This window comes from Chiloscyllium plagiosum, chromosome 25, assembly GCF_004010195.1.
Source record: "Chiloscyllium plagiosum isolate BGI_BamShark_2017 chromosome 25, ASM401019v2, whole genome shotgun sequence".
NCBI lineage: Eukaryota > Metazoa > Chordata > Chondrichthyes > Orectolobiformes > Hemiscylliidae > Chiloscyllium > Chiloscyllium plagiosum.
In genome coordinates, this window is record NC_057734.1 from 31,336,720 (window position 1) to 31,361,973 (window position 25,254).

The following is a 25,254-nucleotide window of genomic DNA, read 5'->3' on the forward strand; positions in this document are numbered from 1 at the left end:
TGCATACTGTATTTCATTCATCAGTCAAAACAGAAGAAAGTAAAATATTTCCAGGGCTATATCAATGCCTTTGCATAAATTAGTGGCAAGCAAAGATGCAAGTATACAGGAAGGATCACAGTAAAAGTGCTTATTTTTTGGACCAAGGTACCAAACTGCAACTATGCTCCAGGAGGGAATAAATCCAGGGCGCAAAAGAACAGGTAAGGTTGAACGTTGAACATAGTTGAAGAACTGAATAACCTACTCCTGCCGCCAAGTAATGAAACATAATCGTCAATTTGCACCTTTGTCATTGATTTGAACAAAAAAAGGAATGTTTTTAGTACCAAAGTCATTTGTAGAGAGGTAAAGAAGTTTTCCATAAAAACAGTTTGAAAGTCAAGTTCAATGATGGTCCTTCAACATTATTTGAATTAAATCATGTTGACATTTTGCACGAGTCAGAGTTGGAAGGTGCCTTTCAGATTTTAAACCTGTAGGTGGCACACTTGTTTCAATAGATGGAAACTCAAATAGTGACCAGCAGTACCATAGTAAATGGAGCTAATGAAAACAATCAACATTTTAAACACCAACTCCATTTTTAATATGATTGAATAATACTTCCACACTGATTCCTAGAAATTAACCACTTTAAGCAAAGTAGTTTAGAAAATTCAAAGATGCTCTTTGGACAAGTTTTTTGGTCAGGTTGAGAGCATAACCAAATCATCCAAATAGAAGACTTGGTCATTTGAAATATTTATTCACAGGACTAGGGGGTCTTTATTAAACTGTAACGATGTACTGAAACATTAACAGCAGCACTAAAATCTTCTTAGATTCTAAAAGTCTCCCTACAATGTTAAATTCGACTATTATTCCCCTGGAAAGTTCAGGTGGATAAACATTCCAACATATGGCACAAGCTGGATAAAGCTCAGAAGGAGCTAGCTCTGCAGGGCAATGTTCAAGGAGCAAAACTCAAGGGGGAATGAAATCTTCTTCCATACTGACAGCTGGGGCACTGTACCTGTGCAGTTACTGTCATCGCCTAGACACCTTTAATCACCAAACATCTGTTTCTCATTTTAATTCTTGAAAGAAGCTTTGTCTATACTTCATGTGTGAAAAAGGAAAAAAAAAAATCACAATCTATTAAGATTTGTGCACCTGCTATTTATGTGGTTGTGGCTCCTATGAAAACACAAAGAAAAACCTTTCATTGCTAATACGAATCCTTTGCAATATTTTGATCCACTGTATAATATATAAGTTCAATTACTTTTTGTGTCTTTATTGCATATATATAAATCAATGTTGACTGTAAAGGGGACTCTATTCATGGAGATGCAACACGCTTTATTCCTATTTTACAGTATATTGTTTAGCAACATTCAAAATGATCCTATCTTAAAGCACACCAAGTCCGCAATCTGTCAAAATGTAGTTCAGAAAGAGTGGAACAAAGGCAGCACAGTGGCTCAGTGATTAGCATTGCTGCCTCACAGCACCAGGGTCCCAGGTTCAATTCCAGCCTCAGCCAACTGTCTGTGTGGAGTTTGCACATTCTCCCCATGTCTGCGTGGGTTTCTTCCGGTTTCCTCCCACAGTCCAAAGATGAAAATTGCCCATAGTGTTAGGTGCATTAGTCAGAGGGAAATGGGTCTGGGTGGGCTACTCTTCAGAGGGTTGGTGTGGACTGGTTAGGCTGAAGGGCCTGTTTCCACACAGTAGGAAATCTAAAAGACAAGGGTATTTTAAATAAAAGCTTTCATCTGCATTCCAAATATATACTGACCTCGCACTAGTGAGCCAAGCTATTCATACCAGTTGATAACAGCATGTGCAGCATTGGGAAGGCTCCAAGTGCTTAGAGTTTCACCATGTCTGAGATGCCACACAAAAGGTAATGTTTCAACATATGCTATCATACTTAATCAGTACGTTTTCATTTTGAAAAGGGAACTCCATTACAAAACAAAATGATAAATAGTAGAGAGAGGTAGGGTGCTTCTGAATTGCACTGGATCACATTCTGCTTGAATGGTGCTAATTTTTGCCTTCTATGTTGCGCACAAAGCTTAACTGAAAATTGATGCCCAGTCCATGTTAACGCTTAGAATTCTTTCAGGAGACCACCTAGATTTATTATTAAAATAGTTATTTCTATTACAAAAGGAATAGCTACGTTTAACATAGACTGGGAAAACTAATGCTCCAATTTCCATAAACAGCCTTTTCTTGATCAAGGAATTTTCTGAGCATCACACCGTGATAAGGGAAAAGTCTGATATTTCCATCATTCACAATGTTCCCACTTGAAACAATCCATTGATCGCTTAGTTTTATGTTTTCCCAGTTGTTCTGCATCAAATCATTGAAAACAATTTCACATGGTACAGTGGCTCAATGGTTAGCACTGCTGCCTCACAACGCCAGGGACCCAGGTTTGATTCAAGCCTTGGGTGACTGTCTGTTTGGACATTCTCCCCATGTCTGTGTGGGTTTCCTCCGGGTGCTCTACTTTCCTCCCACAGATCAAAGATGTACAAGTGGATTGGCTGTGGGAGGTGCAGGGTTACAGGGATGGGGAGAGATGCTCTTCAGAGGGTTCGTGTGGATCTAAGGGGCTGAATGGCCTGCTTCCACAGTGTAGGGATTCCATGAATTTTTTTTGCAACATGACATTGGTAATTCTATGATGAAAAAGCAAAAATCCCTTTCAGCCCTATGGCTTCTGTGATTAAAATTAATCTTGCTCAATTATACAGAACCTGAAAATCTTACGTGACTACACAGACATACCTACCATCACTTTAAATGACCTCATTCACAGGAAAACACAAACACTGAGACATAGGAACCATCAGTAGATTTAATTGTAACTGGTAAGATTTTCACTCTGCATAACTCAAGTCATAACATGGAATTCTTAAAATATCAAGTGTCTGCTACTTTGCTTACCAACAGTAAAACCACACATACAATCAGTGCAATTTATGCTCCTCAAAATGGAAACTCTGTATCTTCTTGATAATGTATTTCCCAATGACAATTTATTGGTTTATTGATGAATGACAGCCTCATATGTCAAATATAAGACTGAATCGTACCAGTCTAGGGAATGAGAAAGGTGAGTGATGTTAAGACAACCTTTAACAGATGATGGCTTAGAATGTTTACAGCAGTCATTTGATTTGTGACATTATTGCACTCAATTCTAACTTCATCCCCTGATTTTGTTCATGCGTGCTTTCACTGATAAATGTTACGAGTGGGGAATGAGAACCTTCTATTTTGGCAGTCAGTGCCACTATCAAGTGCTCCTAGCTCAGATGCAGGTAGTAAGTTCAAAGCTCACTCTTTCTTCCAGTATTCTGGCACAGCTCCAGCTTAGAAGCACACTCTCTGCTACACAAGTACTTAGATTTCCCTAAAACTTATAAAAGTCTCTCAGAATAATTTACCTAATTTTGCTTGTTTTAGTTTGAAAGCGAGTGAATCACAATAACGGTGGGATGGTCTCACCCACTCCAACCTCTCACCTTCACAAACTGTAGTCCTTCACTCCTTCCGCTCCAACCCTAACCTCACCATCAAACCAGCAGACAAGGTGGGTGCAGTGGTAGTTTGGCGCACCGACCACAACACCGCTGAAGCCAGGTGCCAACTCATGGACACCTCCTCCTACTGACCCCTCAACCACGACCTCAACTCCCATCACCAGACCAGCATCTCCCAGACCATCCACAATCTCATCATCTCAGGGGATCTCATAGCCTCCAACCTCATAACGTGGGAACCGCGCTCCGCCCAGTTCTACTTCCTACCCAAAATTCACAAACCTGACTGCCCCAGTCGACCCATCATCTCAGCCTCCTCCTGCCCCACTGAACTTATCTCCTCATATCCTTGCTCCATATCCCTCTTAGCCCAGGAACTCCCACAAACATTCTGGACACCACCCATGCCCTCCACCTCGTCCATGATTCTTGGTTTCCCGGGCCCCAATGCCACATTCTCCCCATGGCTATCCAGTCCCTGTACACGTCCATCGCCATGATGAAGGCCTCCAAGCACTCCATTTCTTCCTCTCCTGTGAACCAAACCAGTGCCCCTCCACCAACACATGCATTAAATTGGCTGAATTGGTCCTCATCATCAACAACTTCTCCTTCGAATTCTTCCACTTCCTTCAGACCAAAAGGATAGCCATGGGCACCCACATGGGCTCCAGTTATGCACGCCTCTTCATCAGATACGTGGAACAGACTATCTTCCGCAGCTACACTGGCACCATTACCCATCTTTTTCTTTGCCACATTGAGGACTGTATCAGCACCACCTCGTGCTTCCATGAGGAAGTTGAACAGTTCATCAACTTCATAAAAATCTTCCACCTCGATCTCAAATTCATCTGGACCATCTCAGACACCTCCATCCCCTTCCTGGACCTCTCCGTCTCCATCTTCAGCAACCAACCAACATGGACATCTACTACAAACCCACCGACTCCCACAGCTACCTGGATTATACCTCCTCCCATTCCCCCTGCTGTAAAATCCCTTACTCCCAATTCCTCTGTCTCCACTGCATCTGCTCCCAGAAGGAGCAATTCCAATCCAGGACATCCCAGATCACCTCCTACTTCAAGGAGCACAATTTCCCTTCCCAAGTGATCAACAATGCCCTCCAGCGCATCTCCTCCACTTCTTGCACCTCTGACATTGAACCCCACTCCTCCAACCGCAACAAAGATAGAACCTCCCTGGTCCTCACCTTCCACCCCACTAATCTCCAGATACAGTGCATTATCGTCTGCCATTTCCACCACTTCCGATTAGACTCCACCATCAGAGATATATTTCCCTACCCACCCCTATCAGCATTCCGCAGAGACTATTCCCTCCGTCAAACCCTCATTAGATCCATCTTCCCCCACCAAACAACCCCACTGCCCTGTAGCCGATTACTTTAACTCCCCCTTCTACTCTACCAAAGGCATGCAAGTCCTGGCCTCTTCCACTGCCAAATTCAAACCATCCAATGCCTGGAGGAAGAATGCCTCATCTTCTGCCTTGGAACCTTCCAACCACACAACATCAATATTGATTTCAACAGTTTCCTCAACACCCCTCCCCCACTTCATCCCAGACCCAACCCTCCCTCTTGACACTGCCCTCTTGACCTGTCCCACCTGTCCATCTTCCTTCCCACCTATCCACTCCACCCTCCCCTCCGACTTATCACCATCATCCCCCACCTGCACCTACCTATCGCTTTCCCAGCTACCTTCACCCAGCCCCACTCCCACCCTCCTATTTATCTCTCAGCCCCCTTCCTGATAAAGGGATTATGCCCGAAACGTCGACTCTCCTGCTCCTTGGATGCTGCCTGACCTGCTGCACTTTTCCAGCACCATACTTTTCGACTCTGACTCTCCACTATGTGCAGTCCTCACTTTCTCCCCATTCACTAGAATAACCTTGCTGCAGAATATCTGGCATGAATTAGGCAATGAGGCACTATGGGTGATTGCTCAATTTGTTAACAAGTTGGCGAGAGTTTTGAAAACTTTGTTCCTGTTCAGTACTCACAGAGGTGAAGCTAATCTAATAGCAGTACCGCTAGAGGCCACACAGACGGAAGATACACATTTGATCAATAAATTATGCAATAAAAGTGCAGTACAAAGTAGGTACAAATAGTCTGTTTGTTAATTTATTTGGAATCTACACAGTACAGTGACAGTCAATCATTAGTGGCTGGATTAGTTTATCAGGGTAATAGTTTGTTTTGCCATATGCAATGGAGCAGAACTAAATGTAATGTTTTTTAAAAAATCACAACATTTATAATGACACCTATTCCATGAAAATTTCTCCCACATATTGTGTACCTCCAAAACCTGGTTACAAGTCACACTGCTTAAAATGTAAAACAGGAGATCATAGTCAATTACATTTAAGAATTCAGGAAATGCTTCAAGGAATACATTTTGTAACACTGCAGTAATGATGTTAATGATCTTTCAATATATTAATACATCAAATTTTTGTTTGATAATTAGCAGTAGTACCATTCAATATTGTTCTGGTATACTCAATGTCATACACAAAATATTAGCAAATTAGTAATATTTAAAAAACAACTGCTAAGTGCCTACTTGTTGTTTTATGTCCCTTTGTATTTGGGGATGCATTTAATTAATAGAACAATTTGTTGTTAGTCTTCCACCTACTTTCACTGTCACACAGTAGAGCAGTTACAGCCATAGGGAATAATAAAGTCAGAGAATTAGTTTGTGATCATTTAAAAAGCAATTGCTGAGACACATCACATAGATCATCTCCCCTACAGTTTCTTAATCTTCTTGAATTTCCTCCCATGCTCTGCCCCCAGTCAGTCAAGCAGGAAATGTTACGTAACTCAAAGCAAAGAAAGGAAATTAAAAATAATTTTTACACATAAAAATCTATTCATGTCAACTGTTAAATATATTTCAGACATTAACACTTTCCCAAATTGCACTACGTGTTTAACATTAATGTCCTTTGATGGCATGCCAACACTCAACATGTGGCAAATTGACCCAACAATTTGGCAATTAGCTGTACTGAAAGGCAGCTTCCAATGATAGGCAGCGGGTGCTAGTGCCATCAACTCTTTTGTAATATAGAAATGTCACTGGTGAACAGAAATCTGCACATGCATTTATGTTTGCCAAGTGAAGCTCTGTTTTCTCCAATTCGAAATATTGTGTGACAAAACTCTATGACTAGACTAAGCATTCACACTCTGAGTCATCTGGCATTAAATACAATGCTCCAAGGAGATGGTGTTTAAAATCAAACCCATGACCTTCATTTGCTAGTCATCCATGTCTTTTTGCTTGTATTGATGCACATCAAAAGCTCTTGCCATTACGAAGTAATTGGCAAATTCTAAGAGTCACTATAATGCAGATTTGGGATGCCATTAACTCTGTAAAGATTACCAAATGAAGGCTTTTGTGGATCACTGTCTGGATGTAAGCTATTAATAGCACAAAATCATGAAAAATAACCTTTGGACATACTCTTGAGAGATGACCGCTTACTTCAGCACAACTGGGATATTAAGTATCGAACATCTTTAAGAACAACAGGCTGAGAAGAGTTATAGTGCCAGACAGAATGAAGCCATTGCAATAACATCAGTCAATACAGTCTTTAACCCAATGTACTTCACAGTTTTAACATGTCAGCAGTGATTAGTGAGATTAACCAAAGGAAACCTGCAATCCACCCAGATGTCTTCAGAAATTAATTTGAAGAAACAAAAAGACTTGTGGTGTATTTTTCCCCCTTTGGAGGTACAATGAGAAATAATGGAGTGAGTTAGCCCTGGACAGAAACTCACCCTGTCCTCATCACCTCAACAACTAAGTCTGGGCAAAACGATCTGTGGGTGACTTTCTCAAATTACTGACAATTAGGGCCCTAAGTGGTCAGTTAGTTTCCACGTAAGGATGCCAGCTCACCAGGTGGATGGCCACCTGCCTCTTGACAGACAGAAAAGATGATTAGGCTGGTAAATCATTGTCAACCACTTGCTGAGTATGGGATGGACTCCAATATCTCCAAACTGGGGCAACTAGAGGTGCAGGGGAGGATTGTGAGCTCTGAAAGTCAAATCATGCCCTTTCCTTCTGACTTCCCTTCCCCTGCATCCCCCAACCCACTGGGATACAATCCGGATAAACCTGAGGTGATGCACTTGGGTAGGACAAATAAGGCACGGAATACATGATGAAAGGTATGAGCCTGGGAAGCAGCAAGGATCAGAGGGACCTTGGTGTGCATGTACACCAGTCCCTTAAAGTAGCAAGACAGGTGAATAAAGTGGTTAAGAAGGCATGAGTTATGCTTGCCTCTATGAGCTGAGGCATAGGGTTTAAGAGCAGGGAATTTACAGTGGAACTTATAAAATGTTAGTTCGGCTGCAGCTAGAGCATTGTTTGCATTTTGGGAATCCACATTACAGGAGGGATATGGTAGCAATAGAGAGAGTGCAGAGAAGATTTACCAGGGATATTGTCTGGGCTGGAAAGTTTCAGTTCTGAAGAAAGATTGGCAGATTGGCATTGTTTTCCTTAGAGCAGAGGAGATTGAAAAATGAGATGATTAAGATGTATAAAATCATTAGCAACATTGATAGCGCAGACAGGAAGAAATCTTTCCCGCTCATACAGGGATCAATGACCAAGGGCATAGACTTAAGGGAAGAGGTAAAAGATTTAAAAGAGATGAAAGGAAAAATGTTTTCACTCAGAGACAGTTTGGAATCTGGAACTCACTGCCTGTTAGGGCGGTAGAAGCTGAAACCCTCATAATATTTAAGGATCATTTAGATGCGCACTTGCGATGCCAAGGCATACAAGGCGATATACCAGGTGCTGGGAAATGGGACGAGAATCTTTAGGTGGCTTGTTTCTGACTGTTTGGGAATGCAATGAGCCAAAGGGCATTTTTCTGTGCTGTAGATCTCTGTGACTACGACAAGAAGAAAAAGAAAATCTGATCTCCCCGCCACTGGATCCGTCCAGGTGTAGGCCTGACTGGCAGACCTTAAGACCCAGGAGCTGCCAGTGGACTTAAAAACCCTCCCTTTTTATAAATGTTATTGTAAAATTCCACTCCTTGTGAATTTCTCCCTGAATCTGAAATCATGATTGCCCCACAAAGATATCTTCTGAATCTAATGTGAGTGTTTCGATCCAACATTTGGTAAATGCTTCTTTCATTGCAGTTAATGCATGCGAATGAGACGGAGAGATGTATCACTGTGTTGAAAATGATACATGTGTTCTGTTACGTAAAAAAAATTATTAAACATATCTTTTTTTGAAGGCTATTGTTCTTTTAAAGGAAACATCTTTTCTGATAGTGATTTTAAAAAAAATGCATTCATTATCAACCAACTTTGTTTCAAGAACATTATGATGACATTAAATGCTAATATTTATTCCTGTTTGCAACCACCAGAATGAAGTGTAGTCCATCCAGCTGGGTTGAGTTGGATTAAATTAGAACACTGCCTGAAGGAATGTACACACCGAATCACTTCATGCAGGGACAGAGCAGAACTTTGAAATGTTTCATGCCATATGAAAATAACACTCAAAGATTCTATCAATGTCATTAATCCAATCGCCTGGATCTCACCCTGATGACAAGCAAAATAATTAACAACTTTCAACGCTCAATGCTTTCAGCTGCAATCCCAGGGCGCCTACATAAACATGAACATTACAGGGAATCAAAAAATCATCAATTCTTCCCAAAGAAAAATGTGATTATAGTTTTTTTTTACACAATTAATTGCTTAATGCATTTTTCCCAATACAACAGTTACATAAATTTTAATTTATTTCATTGCATTTACATCATCCTCCTGCCTCTTTGCTTCCTACTACTTAAAATTTCTGCCTTTCCCCACTCACTCACCCGGTACAATGATTCGGATTGCTTTCCACCTTTCCTCTTGCCCTGCTTGATCCAAACCAAGAGAGAATGGTCCGGGCAGCGATGGCAAAGGAAGCAGGTCAACTTTACTGGAAAGCAGTGCTTTGTCAAGGACGGGTTTGAGATAAATAACGTTTGAAATATTTCAAAGTTGCTTTGCAGCGCAGAGGAAGCAAGTCCAGGCAAGATTAAAACAGAAAATGCTGGACATACCCAATATCAGGCAGCATTTGTGGAAAGAGAGAAATGTAACATTTCAGGTCAATATCTTTAAAGATGCAACAGGTTTCAAGCAAGAACTGATGTAGAAAAAGAAGCAAGAGAATGAAGAAGAAAGGAAAGATCAGTGATAAAGTGCAAGGGGAGAAAAATGAAATGACAAAGAGGTGATAGTGCATGTTTAAAGGAGATGGTAACAGAATAAATAAAGGAACAAAAATAGGATCTTGACAAAGTGTAAGTGGGTCAAGGAAAGTTGAAGCAGGAGTTATGAGTTCAACAATTTCATTATCAAGGTGGAGTTCAGACGTCTGTAAAGTACCAAATCGAAAGGTGGATTGCTGTTTCCGACTTCTATTGGAACAGTGCAGGAGGTCAACACCAGAGAGTACAAGGTGAGAGCGTAACAGAGAGTGAAGGGGGCAGAAGCTCATGGTAGGGATCGGACTGAATGGAGGTATTCCACCATGGTCACCTATCAGTGTTTGATCTCGGGAATGCAGAAAAGACTGCATCATGAGAAGCAAATACAGTGTAACAAATTGGAAGTGCAAGTACGTTACTGTTTCACCCGGAAGAGCTTGGACAGTTTGAAGACAGGAGAAAAAATGATATTTGCATGGGAATGCTAAGAATGATTGAGGAGTCGATTAGGATGTAGAGGATCAAGAAGTCTGATTACTGAATGGGAGAGAAAGACACATTCAGTGCTGACATTATGCTGGGGCATTCAAAATTGGGGAAAATGATCCATTGAATATGGAGGGTCATGGGATGGTAAAACAAGGGCAATCCCATTAGGGTTCTAGAAGGGAGGAGAAAGGGGCAAAAGCAAAAATGTGGGAAATGGACAAGATATGGTCAGGAACCTTTTAAAGCATGGTGAATTGAAATTTTAAATTGAGGTTACAGGCAGCATTATCAGAGCAAATACGACAGACAACCTAGGAAAATGGAATAGTCTTCCTGCAGATGTTAGTCTGCTAGAATCAAGAGCTATAAAGAGAACATTGATTGATAATCTACTTCAGAAATAGAACACAGAACTTTAGAAAGTGAAGGGAAGGGCCAGATGGACCATTGGAAGTTAAAGGAAGTGCAGAAATCGGAAGTAAAGTCAATTAAACTTTCTGTTTCAGTTTAAGAGTAGAAAATAGCACTGCTAAGTCAAAGTACAGAAAAAGAAGTGAAGGAATAGGACTGGAATAAGGGACTTGCCACACACACACCACAAAGGTGAGATGGTGATATAGTGAGAGTGTTTCTGGACTCTTAATCCAGGCAGTCAGACTAATTCTCTAGAGGCATGTAATCAAATGGCTTCCATGCCCCTGGCATAATGTAAGTTCAATAAATAAAATTTGGAATTGAAAGTTAGTTTTGTGACGATCATTTTTGAAACTATCACTAATTGTCATAAAAACCTATCTTATTCACTAATATCCTTCAGGGAAGGAAATGTGTGCTGTCCATTCCTGGTCTGGCCTAAATGAGGCTCCAGACCCACTACAGTGTGACTAACTAATAATTACCCTCCAAAATGAAAACCATTCAATCCAAGGGGTGGACATCCATGTCAGAATTAAAGCCAAGACCCATAGGGGTTCCTCCAGTGCCATCTATTACTTGGGGAAAGTGAGTTGTGGCAAAGAGCAAGTTAATCATTGCAAGAACAAGTTGAGCCTGTTGGGCTTGGGTGGGAGTGGATGGAGACTGGTTGGGTTTCATTTAAGGTGAAGGAGGAAGTATAGAGAGACTGAATACTGATGGTGAAGAGAATACAATCAGGGCGAGTAATTGTTAAAGTGGAGGAGAGTATTGAAAAGATCACAAATGTCGATGAGAAAAGATAAGAAATGGCAACCTTGCCACATCCATTCTGTTCACCAGGGACCCAGCACTCCCCAATAGTTCCAGTCATATCATTTCACATGATTACTGTCTGGCAGACAAAGAGAGTTTATAAGAGAGTTTATAATTCAGAAAAAAAAATTGTGCTTAGCTTTGTGCAAGTAGTATTTTATATTCTTTGAGCTGTGCCATTGTAATGCTGCTCCCACCACAGACAATGACTACTATTGACTGTAGATCCTGGGCCAACCGTCCTTCTTTCTGCAGTTGCTGGATTGTTCCAGTGTAAATGGCAGCGAGCGATGCACCACAAGCTGGCTCAACCAAAAACCTTTCATCATCTGCAAAAAGAGCCAACTGTTTGAAATCAAGGCACAAACTCCAATTTAACCATCATATCAGGTCACTGGTCTAATGAGAGACCTAGCCTCAGAGACTAGCACAGCACTCAAAGTGGATCCACTGGCTACTGAGTAACATCCTGTAATATCTAAAATACCAACCAACTTTTTACACCAAAAATCCATCTCCTCCACTTAGTTCTGGTGAGGTACCAGTTCCTTAAGTTTTGTAACCTGGCGAATAACTTGCAGCATCAGCAAAAAAAATTACATTTCAAGTGGTGTTCTTACCCACTGACCCTATTAAATCTTTTGTTTGATAATGGACTTGGCAGAAGGGAGCATCACAACTGAAATCTAAAGAGAATACAACTGTATTTACAATAGGGGTGACCAATTTATTCAACTTCAATGTGCAAATAGAGATACTGTAAACTGACAAGATAACCAGAAGTGCACTGGTGTGCTTACTCATATTCGCAATTAATAAACATATGATGAAAAGTGATCCATCATGGTTCCAGCATGGCTTTTGCAATGCTTTGTTTCTTTTAATTAAAATCTAGATTGTAATTTTTAATTCTTCCAATTGCAGTCATTTCTCCTCTTTTTCATTTACCTTCTCTCGTTACTATCTCCATCATTTCTTTCATTCTTTTCATCCTTGTCTTTCTCATGTCCTTTATTCCCTATCCCCCTATTATATACACACCGAACCTAATTCACTCTCACTCTGAATTTACCTCCATCTCTCTCATGATCACCACTCATTTCTCTTTTGTAACTCTTTCCTGAATCTGATTACTCGCATTAATTTTTGTATTTTACCATAACCACCAAAAAAGCAATGTCTATACTGATAGGTCAGTAAATCTTGCTGTGCTCCACATTCTTAAATAACAGAACTGAAGGCTGCACTCATTATTGAGAAGGAAAGTTTAATAAACCCACAATGGATAGTATAACGAATATTATTGATTAATATTTCCCATACGCATGCAACTTTGCCAAAATCAAAAAGATAGCCAACTGGCTTTGTGCAAAATATTATTGAAAGTCTTCCTTTAAAAAGTGAAATGAACTAATATTCCCATTCAGGGGTGAAAAACAGAATAAGAGACACATTCGTAAAATATGCCATTAAAATGGACAAAAGCTTTAGAATGGTGAAATCTTAACTGGGAGCCTGCTCCTCATTTGTGATAACAGAGGGGTAGAGAAATATCCTGGTGTTTGTTGTGCAGCCAAGGTGCTGAAAGGATCTTTCCTCTTTGGGGAAAACCAGAACTAGAGGACATAGTTTTAAAATAAGGGGGTCTCCTGTCCATGTCAGAAATGAGGAGAAACATTTCTCAGTCAAAGGATCTTGGGTCTTTAGAACTCTCACCTTCAGAGGCCGTGCCTGCAAATATTTTTAAGACAGAGATAGATAGGTTCCAGACTATCAAGTGAGTCAAAAGGTATCGGACATTGGCAGGAATGTGGAGTCAAGGCCACAATCTTAGAGTTCATTAAAATTTCATTCTCAAAATTGAGTGCACCCTTTAATTCTGTTGTCTGAAATGGCCTACGGGCATCGACTATTAATCCAGAAACTCAGCTAATGTTCGGGGCCACTGGTTCAAGTCCCGCATAACAAATAGTGGAATTGGAATTCAATAAAGAATCTGGAATTAAGAGTCTAAGATGACCATGAAGCCATTTCTGATTGCTTAGAAAGCTAATCCACAAATGTCCTTCCGGGAGTGAAATCTGTCATCCTCATGTGGTCTGGCCTACATTTGACTCCAGACCCACAGTAATGTAGTTGGCTCTTAACTGCCCTCTGGGCAACTAGGGATGGACAATAAATACTGGCCTAGCCAAAGATGCCCACATTTTGTGAGTGAATAAATTAAAAAAAAGATCAGCCATGAATCATTGAATGATGAAGCAGGTCAGAGGGGCTGAATGGCCTACTGCAGCTAATTCACTTGATTGAGTAAATAAATAATTACTGTATGACAACTTATTCAAAAGTTTGAGATTAACAAGGTTTGGATTAGCAAAAGGAACATTTCTTTTTCCTCACTGTGCTTTTTATTATTCTGCATTTCACACTCCAGGAATGAATGCACTAGCCAGATGGAAGTAGATACCTTGTGAGACTTTAGGGTGCTGTTATTGGACAATAAACAATAACATTATACACTGTGAAATAATATAACAATTTAACTCGGTATAAAACCTGGCAAAAGCATTAATTCAGATGAGTTGCCAAATATTCTTCCTGTTTAACATTTCCAAATGAAAAGCAAAAACCCAGTCATTTTAATCAAGCTAATATTCATAATTACAGAATTTTCTATACATAAAATTGCATCAAATTGCCACATCTGTATAAAGAGCAACTCTTGTTACTGTAATGAGAAACTCTCACAACCAACTCACTGTGCTCTTGTGGAAGGGTAATGGATTTAATTTTGTGTCTGATGCTTTCATTTAATCAGAATGTACTGAAACTGCCTTTTGTTCCAAATGGGATGTATAAGAAAACAATTCAAAGCTAATTCATTATTCATCTTACAGCTGAGCAGAATTCTGAACTTACAAGTTAAAACAAACCATCATATTAAACAGAAATGTCAGATCCTCAATAATTTGTGTACATGAAAATAAGAAGTCTCACCTAGAAATCTCTCCACCGCTTGCACAGCTTCCTGGTCACTGATTACCTCAGAGAAAATATTATGTTCCTGTGCATTCTGAAGTGCCTTCTCACACACAGTTTTAGCTCCTAGGGTTATAGCTACACTATTATACAAAGAATAGTAGGTTAGAAAAACAGTTCATCACACACACAGACACTGTTGTACACAGAGATACTACACAGATACTGTGCCAAAGCAGTAGATATTAAAAGATGAAACAGAAGTTCATCAAAGAAGAATCATTAAGGTATCACATTATTAATGGTAGTAAATTGAAAGGTTTGTGGGGAAAGTCCAAGTGGGGAAAGTCCTGAACAACTGATGGCACAATTATCATTGTAGAGCAAAATAAATCAGTTATGCAAGTTATGTACAAACATCAAACACAAGTCCTCATAAGTAAAGAGCCCAACTTCACTGAAGAATTACAAACTATTTCATTCTTTTAAGAATTTTGAATTAAAAACATCTGAACAAATCAATATAACAACCACATTCAGCTACAGTCAAAGGAAAATTGAGTGCTGGAAAGCTAAAATAAAAATGAAAAATGATGGAAATACACAGCAGGCATTGAAAATAAATTTCAGTTTTTTCTGCCACTCTGTTTCAAGGTTTTTCTATTCTTTTTCTTCCATTGCCTGATCTCGGTTTGAGTAAGCAAATTAAACTTGTCACAAATTAAATGTGTTTACTCTCTAGCTAACTGAGGTACTATTGACGTTAAAATACATTTACATATCCACCTGAAAATTAATCAACTCCATGTTCAGCGTTTCTTATTCTTATTATAAGTTAGCAGTTACCCAATTGGAAAATGTTAATGATACTTTTTTTTTGACTTCATGTTATAGAAATTTGAGGTCAATAAACTCATGAGAATGCAGAAGTCATAACCTGCATAGATACTGTAATCACTTCCTTGAAATAGACTCAGAAATATATCACTGGCATAAATCACTAGGAAACTGGCCAAATATGTGTATCCAGTAATGGTTAACTTGAAGTTGCTAAATCTCTCTGTATGATGTCCATTTTCTTTCTCATTTATTCTCATAAATTGGTGTGAAGTTGTTGACATAAATTACCCACTAATTAAGCTAGGTGATGCAGGGCTTCATTCCTGATGAAGGGCTTTTGCCCGAAACATCGATTTTCCTGCTCCTTCGATGCTGCTTGACTTGCTGTGCTTTTCCAGCACCACTGTAATCCTGTCTCTAAGCTCAATGATGCTCCAGCTACATCATGAAGACTGAGCTTCATTGTAAAAAATATAATCCTAATCTCGTCACTCATCACAGTGGCACAACGTCACAGTCATTTCAGTTTTCAGTCTCAGGACAGCCAAGGATATATAATAAGGTGTTAATATACCTGCTATACTTCAGCTGTCAGCACCAGATCTGAATAATTATCAATAATAAATGCAAGCTTTGACTGGGGGATCCAAAACCATGAACTTTTCTAATTGTCTACAATACCTTTTTGTTCAGACAATAAGGAGAAATGAAAATTGGATAGTTTCTATGACAGCAGTGATCTGCCATGGTGGGTTTATGCCCAGACTATAATTTGAAAATCTAATCCAAACCATCAACACATCTTTCAAAGTAAGATGTGCTCATATACTATCATTATTTAGTAGGGAGGTAATAAGTATTCAGCCACTGGGAATCATGTGCAAATTGAATTTCTTGCTTTCGCTAACAGTAACCGTACACCTTTTAAGAAGTCTCCTATTACATCTCTGCAAACCTTTTTTTAAAATAAGCAACAGAATAAACATAGGCATTTTTATCCCATATGCCGGTCTTTCATAATAATGACACACAATCCTGTCTTGTATTACACGTACTGGCTGGTGTTTCTGATGGCATATGCCCTATGGATCACTTCTTACCCAAGTCACCCAAGATCATGACAGTTAATATAACTAGAAAATACAGTAAATAATAGAAGTGATTTCAACAGTTGGTGGACCAAAGATTCTTGGGAGGTATTTATATGCAAAGTCTTTCCAACAATCTGAACAGCTTCAAAAGGTTTGGAAATAGTTTTTCTTATTTTCATAGCTATCTACATGGAATGTTTCTGTTGAATAATGTAATCACAGCTTTAAAAAAGTGAATAATGTGTAATTGGATTGTGAATAAAGAGATGAGGGGATTCCTAAGAGTGTCTACATTGACGTGAAATATCAATAAACCCACTAAGCTCTGTAAAGAAGTCCTTCCAAGGGAATAACCTGAAAGGCATAAGAAAATTTCAACAAGATGGCTTTACTACTAGTTGCTACTAGGTGATTTTCCTACTGGGTTTCTACCTCTGGTGAATCAGTTCTTAATGTAGTTTACTAAAGTGTGCATTCAGGAGCAGAAGATTCAAGTTCAATTCCCACCTGCTCCAAAGGTGTATAATAGCATCTCTAAACAGGTTGACTAGAAATGTCTAAATTGTACATGATTACAAGGACAAAATAATCAATCCCTCAATGTCAATAAGGGGCTATTTTCTAAGGGAGAACAGGTTAGCGGATCAGCACTATCATACTGTAGCACTGATGATAACCACCTGATGAAGGAGCAGCGCTCCGAAAGCTAGTGCTTCCAATTAAACCTGTTGGACTATAACCTGGTGTTGGTGTGTGATTTTTAATATTGTAGCACATTCTCTTACTACGTCCTCTTGCATAAATGTGCTCCCAGCAAATATATCTCTATTATTTCAGTAAAAATGCTACAAGTTTTATAAATCGATATTTTCACCATACCTTGTGATATCAGAGAGGGTGACCAATTTCCCAGCCTTCACTGCTGCATTCAGACTTTCTGCACCTTTAGTCTCCATGGCAATTACAGGCACATCACACCAGCCCACTTTCTTCAGCCCTTCAACCACTCCACAGAGAAGACCACCACCTCCAACCGACAAGATAATAGCCCCAGGTTTGCAATGTAGTGACTCCGAAAGCTCTTCCACAACAGTGGCATTTCCTTCCCTTCGGATATAATATAAAAAAAAATTGTACGATCATAGACATTCAACAGATTTCAAAATTCTGAATCAAACAAGTCATATTGCTGAGGGGAATCTATTATTTCCTCCTCCTTGTCCATTTAATGATTGAAATCTAAAGAAAATGCTGAAATGCCACCAATAAAATACCAAGGAGATATTTACCTTTTTTTAGAATTTATTCATTCATGTTATGTGGCCATCATTGGCTAGGCCAGAATCTATTGAACATCCCCCATTGTTCAGATGCTAGTTAACAGTCAACCATATTGCTTTGGGTTTGGAGCCATACGTAGGACAGACCAGCTATGGAGAATGGTTTCCTTCTATAAAGGGTATTACACTTTACATCATATAAAGTGGAATACAGTTTTTTTTCTGAAAATCAACAATGGTTTCATGGTCATCGTTGGACTCTAATTCCAGATTTTTATTCAATTCAAATTTCATCATCTGCCAAGGGATTCAATCTTGAGTCCCCAGAACATTACCTGGATGTCTGGTAATTATCCAGCCATAATATCACTCAACTTTTGCCTTCCCCCAATTTCAAAATTAGCTGATCATAAATCATCTGCTGGGGATGCATAACTTCTGATCTGTGCTGATGGTGCAAGAAGGTTACCAAAAACATGCTTACAATTATTTTCCACCAAGTGCAGAGAGAATTGTAATTGAGTTGTACAAAAAGTAATACCTCTTCAATATCTGGTAAAATCTATCAACTACATAATAACTGACAGTGTTGATAATGATCGGCCAGATTCTGGATGGAATTTTAAGATCACATTTAGGACCCCAGGCTGAGTCTTATGGATGGAGATTGTTTGACTGCCCCCAACCACAACCACCTCCCCACCTTCCGCCACCCCACCCCCCCCACCCCAACCCCCAGAAGAAACATCAGTCAGTTTAAGGCTATCCCACAGTGACAGCATGATGTGAATCTAATTAGCCAGCAATTCTTGCAGTCTTACCAGTGCCAGGAGAGAATACTAGGAGCTGTAACTGTCACCCATCTCCTTGGTATAACTGATATTATTCTATAAGTCCTATAGTGAGTCATGTGTGGTGTTAAGGTAAACTTTTCATTTCTCATGTATGTGTCTTGTCGCCAATTTACTTGCACCATGTGATTTCTACATGTTCCTTAGCCTTATATAAAGTACAAGTAACAACTTACAGTATGAACAGGTAAAACAGAAGAGACATCCATTGAATAAATTAAAAAACAATTTTCATATTTATGTAGCAGAAATGCATCAAATAATTGCACAAACAAAACTACCATGAGTTCTTTCATACCCGAATCAACATTAATTTCCAGTTGACTTTAATGATAAGTATAAGTCATACCTTGAATTATTTGTTTCCACAGATCATCATATAAAATGCATTCTAATATTTTTTACTTATCTATTGATAATGACAGCTTACGTAATGCGTCAAGTTCCTAAGCCGCAAGACTGAACTAAGTGCCTTGCAGTAGCACATTGCATGTTGATGTTAAATATTCCACTGTCTGGCACACAGATTGTAAGCTGTACAACAGTTTGTAAAATCAGAACAACATACCCTAGCTTGAGTATAAGTGGGTTGAGACTACCTAACTCATTTAAGGTAGAAACTTATAGTTGACTTTATTCTATCAGTCTGGCCTGGACTGATCCTACAGACCAGAGTAAAAAGGAAGGTGTCAGTGACCACTCCAGCTACCTCCTCCAGGGCATTTCTTACCTAAACAACTTTCTGGTGTCAGGCTGGCACAAAGCAGATGAGCATCGTAACTTCCTGCACATGACTTAACAATAGAGTCACTGGCATGTATTTGTAGCAAGAGCTGCTACAAACCAGAAATATCAGAATTTCTAATTTGAAAATTTGTCAATGCAATTTATAATTTCTTTATCTTTTAATTTAAAACTAGTTTAAAATACTTCATTTCTTTGAACACTTTCACTTTGTTTCTTTCATTTTGGAAGTAACACTGCAAAAGACTTTAGTTACAGTGTCTCTGCAATTACGAGTAAAGATTAAAATGGTGAAAGAGAGCTTGTGAATCATAACAGGTATCAATGCCAAATGCACAGATGTGCCACCCAGTAGGTTTCCTAAGGAAGATCAGCAATAACAAGCATTAAATCAGGTGAGCTGACTATCATGCTGAGTATAAGAATAATTAAGAAAGGAGGGGTCTCAATTAGGTTGAATTTGTCATGTTTACTTAGTAGACTACATGGCTGCAATTCAACAGCAAAACTGTAGTAGTAATTGATCAAACCCTGAATGGAGAGAGAAGTTAATGGACTGCAGTCAGTTTGTGTACTACCATCGATCACCAATGGTGTTTGCCTTTACTGGGTGAGTAAGCAAATACTGGAGACCAGGATGTTCCAAATGGATGATTGATTACATCAAACAGCAGGAGTTGGAGCAGGCTGTCTTACACAACACAAAATAATTGCGAGAAATATTAGGAGTAACCAAAATACACAAATTTCTTGCTGAAAATCACAGCTGTTATTTTGCAACCAAATACATTGAATTGGATTAGATACGTTTTTCTTTTGCTTTATGTTTTTACCCCTCAAGGAAGGAACGCAGGACTTGACTAATCTGCAGAATCCCTCGTGACCAACATGATACCATTAACCCATCTTGATTTTAACGCTGCTATTCTGAGGTGCTTGAAGAGTATTTGCACCTAACAACTCATTTATAAAGATGAGAATAGTAACCCTTTAAAATTGACTTGCTGTTCATTGCTATACCACTTAAGTAATTAGAGGTGAGGAGAAACAGTGTTGTAACCTCATGCCAATCAGATATCATGCTGGCAAAAAAATCTCCTTTAAGCTATAATAACTAGTACAGAAATATAGCTCCTCTTCCAGAACTTACACAATACACAATAGCATTGCATATCAGTAGCATACGATTGGTCTTAAATGAGAACTTTAAACACATTGATTTGTATAGATAAATTGCCCTCTTTCTTTGTGTTAATCCAAATATGACAGCAGCACTGTGGTTAAAGTACCTTTGGCTGAGTACCTTGACAATTTGATTGTTTATTGTCTGTGTTGACATGTGCATCGTATGGTTACAGACATTTGATATGAGGTGGAAATAAAATTTACATTATGGAACAATAAAAAGCAGTATAATTTCCTGTATATAATTTTCACTGTGAGCCACTCCTTGTGGCTTATTCCCAACTACATATCATTTCCTGTAACCAATTCCCTATTGTGGGTTACTCCCTTTATAAAACTCTGACAGTCTCACTTCCTGCAACTGATTGTTGACAGTAGATGCTGCTCAGGTTATGAGATTCTGATTGTCAAGACCTTGCTTAGGTCTCAGTAAAATATAGTGCACAGTTTTTGTTCACTTCAGACAAGAGTGAATATTGAGATTTTGCAGAAAACAGCTCAAGATTAATTCCCAGATTAGTATTCAGATGTGTGAAAGGAACAGGAGCCTGGATATTCTGATATAGGACAGACCTATTTGCAATTTCACTGCACATCATTCCCTTTAACAAAGAACAAAACAGTACAGCACAGGAATAGGCTCTTCAGTCCATCAACCTGTACTGACACATGACATCATTCAAAATTAAAAATCTTTTGCCTCTATGTTGTCTTTACTCCACTCTTATTGTATATTCATGTACCTGTCAAGATGCCTCTTAAATATTGCTATTGTATCTGTTACAACCACCTCTTCTGGCAGCACATTCCAGGCACTTACCACTCTCACACAGCTCCTTTCAACTTTCCCCCTTTTACCTCAAACCTATGCCCCCTATTAAATGAGATTTCTAACCTGGGAAAAAGGCTCCAATCATCCATTCTATCCATGCCTCTCATAATTTTGTAAACATCTATCAGGTCACCCCTCAAGAGAAAACAAACTGAGTTTGTCCAATCTCTGCTCATAGTTAATATCCTTCAAACCAGGCAACATGTTGATAAGCTGTTTCTGTACCCTTTTCAGAGCCTCCACATTCTTCTGGAAGAGTGGCAACCAGGACTGTACACAATATTCCATACATGGCCTATGTAAAGTTTGGGACAGCTTAAAGATGACTTTCCATTTTTATATTCTATGCCCCGATTGATGAAAGAAAGCATGCCAAATGCCTTCTTGACCACCTTATCCACTTGTGTTGCCACTTTGAGGGAATTGTGAACCTGTTTGCCTCCATCCCTTTGTATGTTAATGCTTCTAGGAGTTCTGCCATTTACTGTAGACTTCCCTCCTGCATTAGGAGAAAGTGAGGACTGCAGATGCTGGAGATCAGAGTCAAACAGTGTGGCTCTGGAAAAGCACAGCAGGTCAGACAGCATCCGAGGAGCAGGAGAGTCGACATTTTGGGCATTAGACCTTCCAAAATGCATCACCTTGCTTTTGTCCAGATTAAATTCCATCAGCTATTTCTCCATTCAAGTCTCCAGCTTTTCTGTATCCTCCGGCAATCCTCCTCACTCTCTGCAGCTCCACAAACATACTAATCAGTCCACCTATATTCTCCTCCAAATCATTTATATACCTTTCAAATAATAAGGGTCCCAGCACTGATCCCTGTGGAACACCACTGGTCACAGATCTTCATTCATAAAAACACCCTTCTACCTCTACTCCCAGTCTCCATGACCAAGTCAGTTCTGTATTCATCTTACCAGCTTTCTGCTGATCCCATGTGACTTCACTTTCTATACCAGCCTGCCATAAGGATCTTCGTCAATGGCCTTGCTAAAGTCTATATGGACAACAATAAGCCCATGTCAATCATCTTTGTCACTTCTCAAAACACTCTATCAGGTTTGTGAGATAAAATCCCTCCCACAAAAAAGCATGCTACCTATCCTGAATAAGTCTATATTTTACCAAGTGTGAATAAATCCTGCCCCCAAGAACTTTCTCCAATAACTTCCCTACCACTGATGTAACACTCACTGGCCTGTAATTTCCCTGATTATCCCTGTTGCTTTTCTTCAACAAAGGAACAACATTGGCTATTTTCCAGTCCTCTGGGACTTCTCCCTGTGATTAAAGAATATACAATTTCCTCCTATACCTCCCTCAGTATCCTGGGGACTTATATATCTTATTACTTTTCAAAACACCCAACAACACCTTTTTAATATAGACATGCCCTAGAATATCAATATACCCCTCTCTACACTCACCATCCACAATGTCCTTCGCCTTTCTCAATACCAGTGAAAAGTATTCATTAAGAACCCCACCCACTTCCTCCAGCACCATGCATAAATTCCCTCCTTTGTCCTTGAGTAGACCTAACATTCCACTAGCAACTTTTACAGGTACTAAACGTTTTGGAATTTTCCTTAATCCTGTTTGCCAAGGACATTTCATGGTTCCTTTTAGCCCTCCTAACTTCTTTTTAAATTATTTTCTGTTTTCTTTATATTCTTTGAGGGTTCTGTCTGTTTTCAGCTTCCTAAACCTTACGTATGTCTCCTTCTTCTTTTCAACTTAAGTTCTCACTTTCTCTGGTCATCCAAGGTTCCTGAATCTTGTGATCTTTATCCTTGATTTTCCCAGGAACATGCTGGTCCTGAACACTCACCAACTGATCTTTGAAAGATTCCCACATGATAGATGTGGATTTACCCTCAAACAGCCATCCCCAATCTACATTCCCTCGTTCCTGCCTAATGTTGTTATGGTTAGCCTTCCCCCCAGTCTAGTACTTTCACCCACGGTCATCTCTTATCCTTATCCGTCAGTAATTTAAAACTCACCGTTCCTGAAATGCTCCACCACTGAAACTTTGATCACTTAACTGAGCTCAGACCTCAATACCAGGTCTAGTATGGCCCTTCCCTAGTTGTTCTAATTAAATAGCTACTGACTGTGTATCATTTCCTGTAAATATTACATGACTCGTTGTAACTGATTCTTGACCATGGTTTACATTACTTATTGCAGTTTGTGGCACTCTCTAACCAACTCTGGACCGTGTGTCTCTCACTACATATGACTCCTTGCAACGTGACACTGCATCTGATTATGTACAGCACTTGCCTCCAAAATCAGAGCCTTTTCAAAATACTCAATTACAGTTTGAGCTATAGGAAGAGGCTGAATAGGCTGGGGCTATTTTCCCTGGAGTGTCAGACACTGAGAGGTGACGTTATAGAGGTTTATAAAATCACGAGGGGCAAGGATAGGGTAAATAGACAACATCTTTTTCCTGGGGTGGGGAAGTCCAAACCTCGAGGGCATAGGTTTAAGGTGAGAGGGGAAAGATTTACAAGGGACCGAAGGGGCAACTTCTTCACGCAGAGGGTGGTGCATGTTTGAAATGAGCTGCCAGAGGAAGTGGTGAAGGCTGGTACATTTGGACCATTCAAAAGACATCTGGATGAGTAGGAAGGATTTAGAGGGATATGGGCCAAATGCTGGCAAATGGGACTAGATTAATTTAGGATATCTGGTCGGCATGGACGAGTTGGACCAAAGGGTTTGTTTCCGTGCTGTACATCTCTACGACTCTATGACAAAACTGATAAAAAAATCATATTTGTATCTTTCTTTCACTACACGATTAGAAAAATGCTGTCAAAATAAATATTATCTTCAACTTCAATATTCTTCAAAGCCTTTTGAATTGAATCTTAGTCAATCATTTAAGAGGGCAAGGCAAAAAAATTAAACAAACAATAATTTTGATTGGTTGTTCCATCACCTTTCTTATTATTTAAGTGAATTAAATTTTCTGACTTTTTTGATGAATCCTTACCAAACCAGTGGATGGTTGAAAGGTGAAACGTACACCCAGCCGTCATTTTCAGATAGTTTTAATGCTTTCTTGTTAGCATCATCCCAAACCTAGCAAAGCATTTTAAGAAGACAGATTAGTACTGAGTATTATTTATCAAGGAATTCTCCATTATTATATCCTTTAGACAAAGCAGTAACAATGTTTGCACCTTGCTTGGACTGGTCCAAACATCCCTTCAGCATGACAGATTGAATAGCCATGATCCCACAGTTCCATAGGAACTGGTTCTAAGGAAGTCTTCAGCAATCTCAAAACAGAAGCAAACACTTGCATGTCACGCTAAAACATTCAAACTGATGATCTTGAGGGAGATTTTTTTTCCTTTTATCAAGCACTCTTCAAAAACATATTAATTGGAGTCTTAAAGAAAACTGAAAGGAAAACAAGTAGAATGGCCAGTTGACTCAGTGACTCTTCTGGTTGTGGCATTATACCATAAAAATTAACAATGTTCAATTCCTTGACCAAAGTGCCACAACAGGCTTCAGTGTCCTCAGTCTGTGGAGGGAGAATTAAGAAACTCAGCTACAGCTCTCGGTCAGAACATTCAATGCATTTGGCTGAAGTGATTCAAGATCTTTGGATAGTTTTAGAGTATTATTTTCTAAAGACACTTTATATATATATTATATATATTCAAAATATGTTTTTAGTAAAGATCAGGATCAGGTCAGATGCCATGCTGTCAAATTGAACAACCTGCCCGCACACAACATGCTAAAGAATAGAGCACAAATTAACAGAACAGCAATGGGTGTCATGTCTAAGATTACAATTAAATCCCAGGGTTATGAAGCTTTACACAGCTCATGACATCCGCACTGTTC

At 39.3% G+C, this 25,254-nt stretch overlaps 1 protein-coding gene across 6 annotated transcripts in view; it reads right to left on the minus strand.

Annotated features, from left to right (window-relative positions):
* Positions 1-8,464: 8,464 nt before the first annotated feature.
* sdsl (serine dehydratase-like) overlaps positions 8,465-25,254 on the minus strand; it is a 73,264-nt gene continuing 56,474 nt past the window's right edge. For all 6 annotated transcript variants that reach the window (XM_043715836.1, XM_043715835.1, XM_043715837.1 and 3 more), the window contains 4 exons: positions 24,386-24,474; positions 17,363-17,590; positions 14,571-14,695; positions 8,465-11,902 (listed from right to left, as the gene is read on the minus strand). In XM_043715836.1, the coding sequence (XP_043571771.1) occupies positions 11,709-11,902; positions 14,571-14,695; positions 17,363-17,590; positions 24,386-24,474 (636 nt within the window). In that variant the 3' untranslated portion in view covers positions 8,465-11,708. The remainder of the gene's footprint in view (positions 11,903-14,570; positions 14,696-17,362; positions 17,591-24,385; positions 24,475-25,254) is intronic.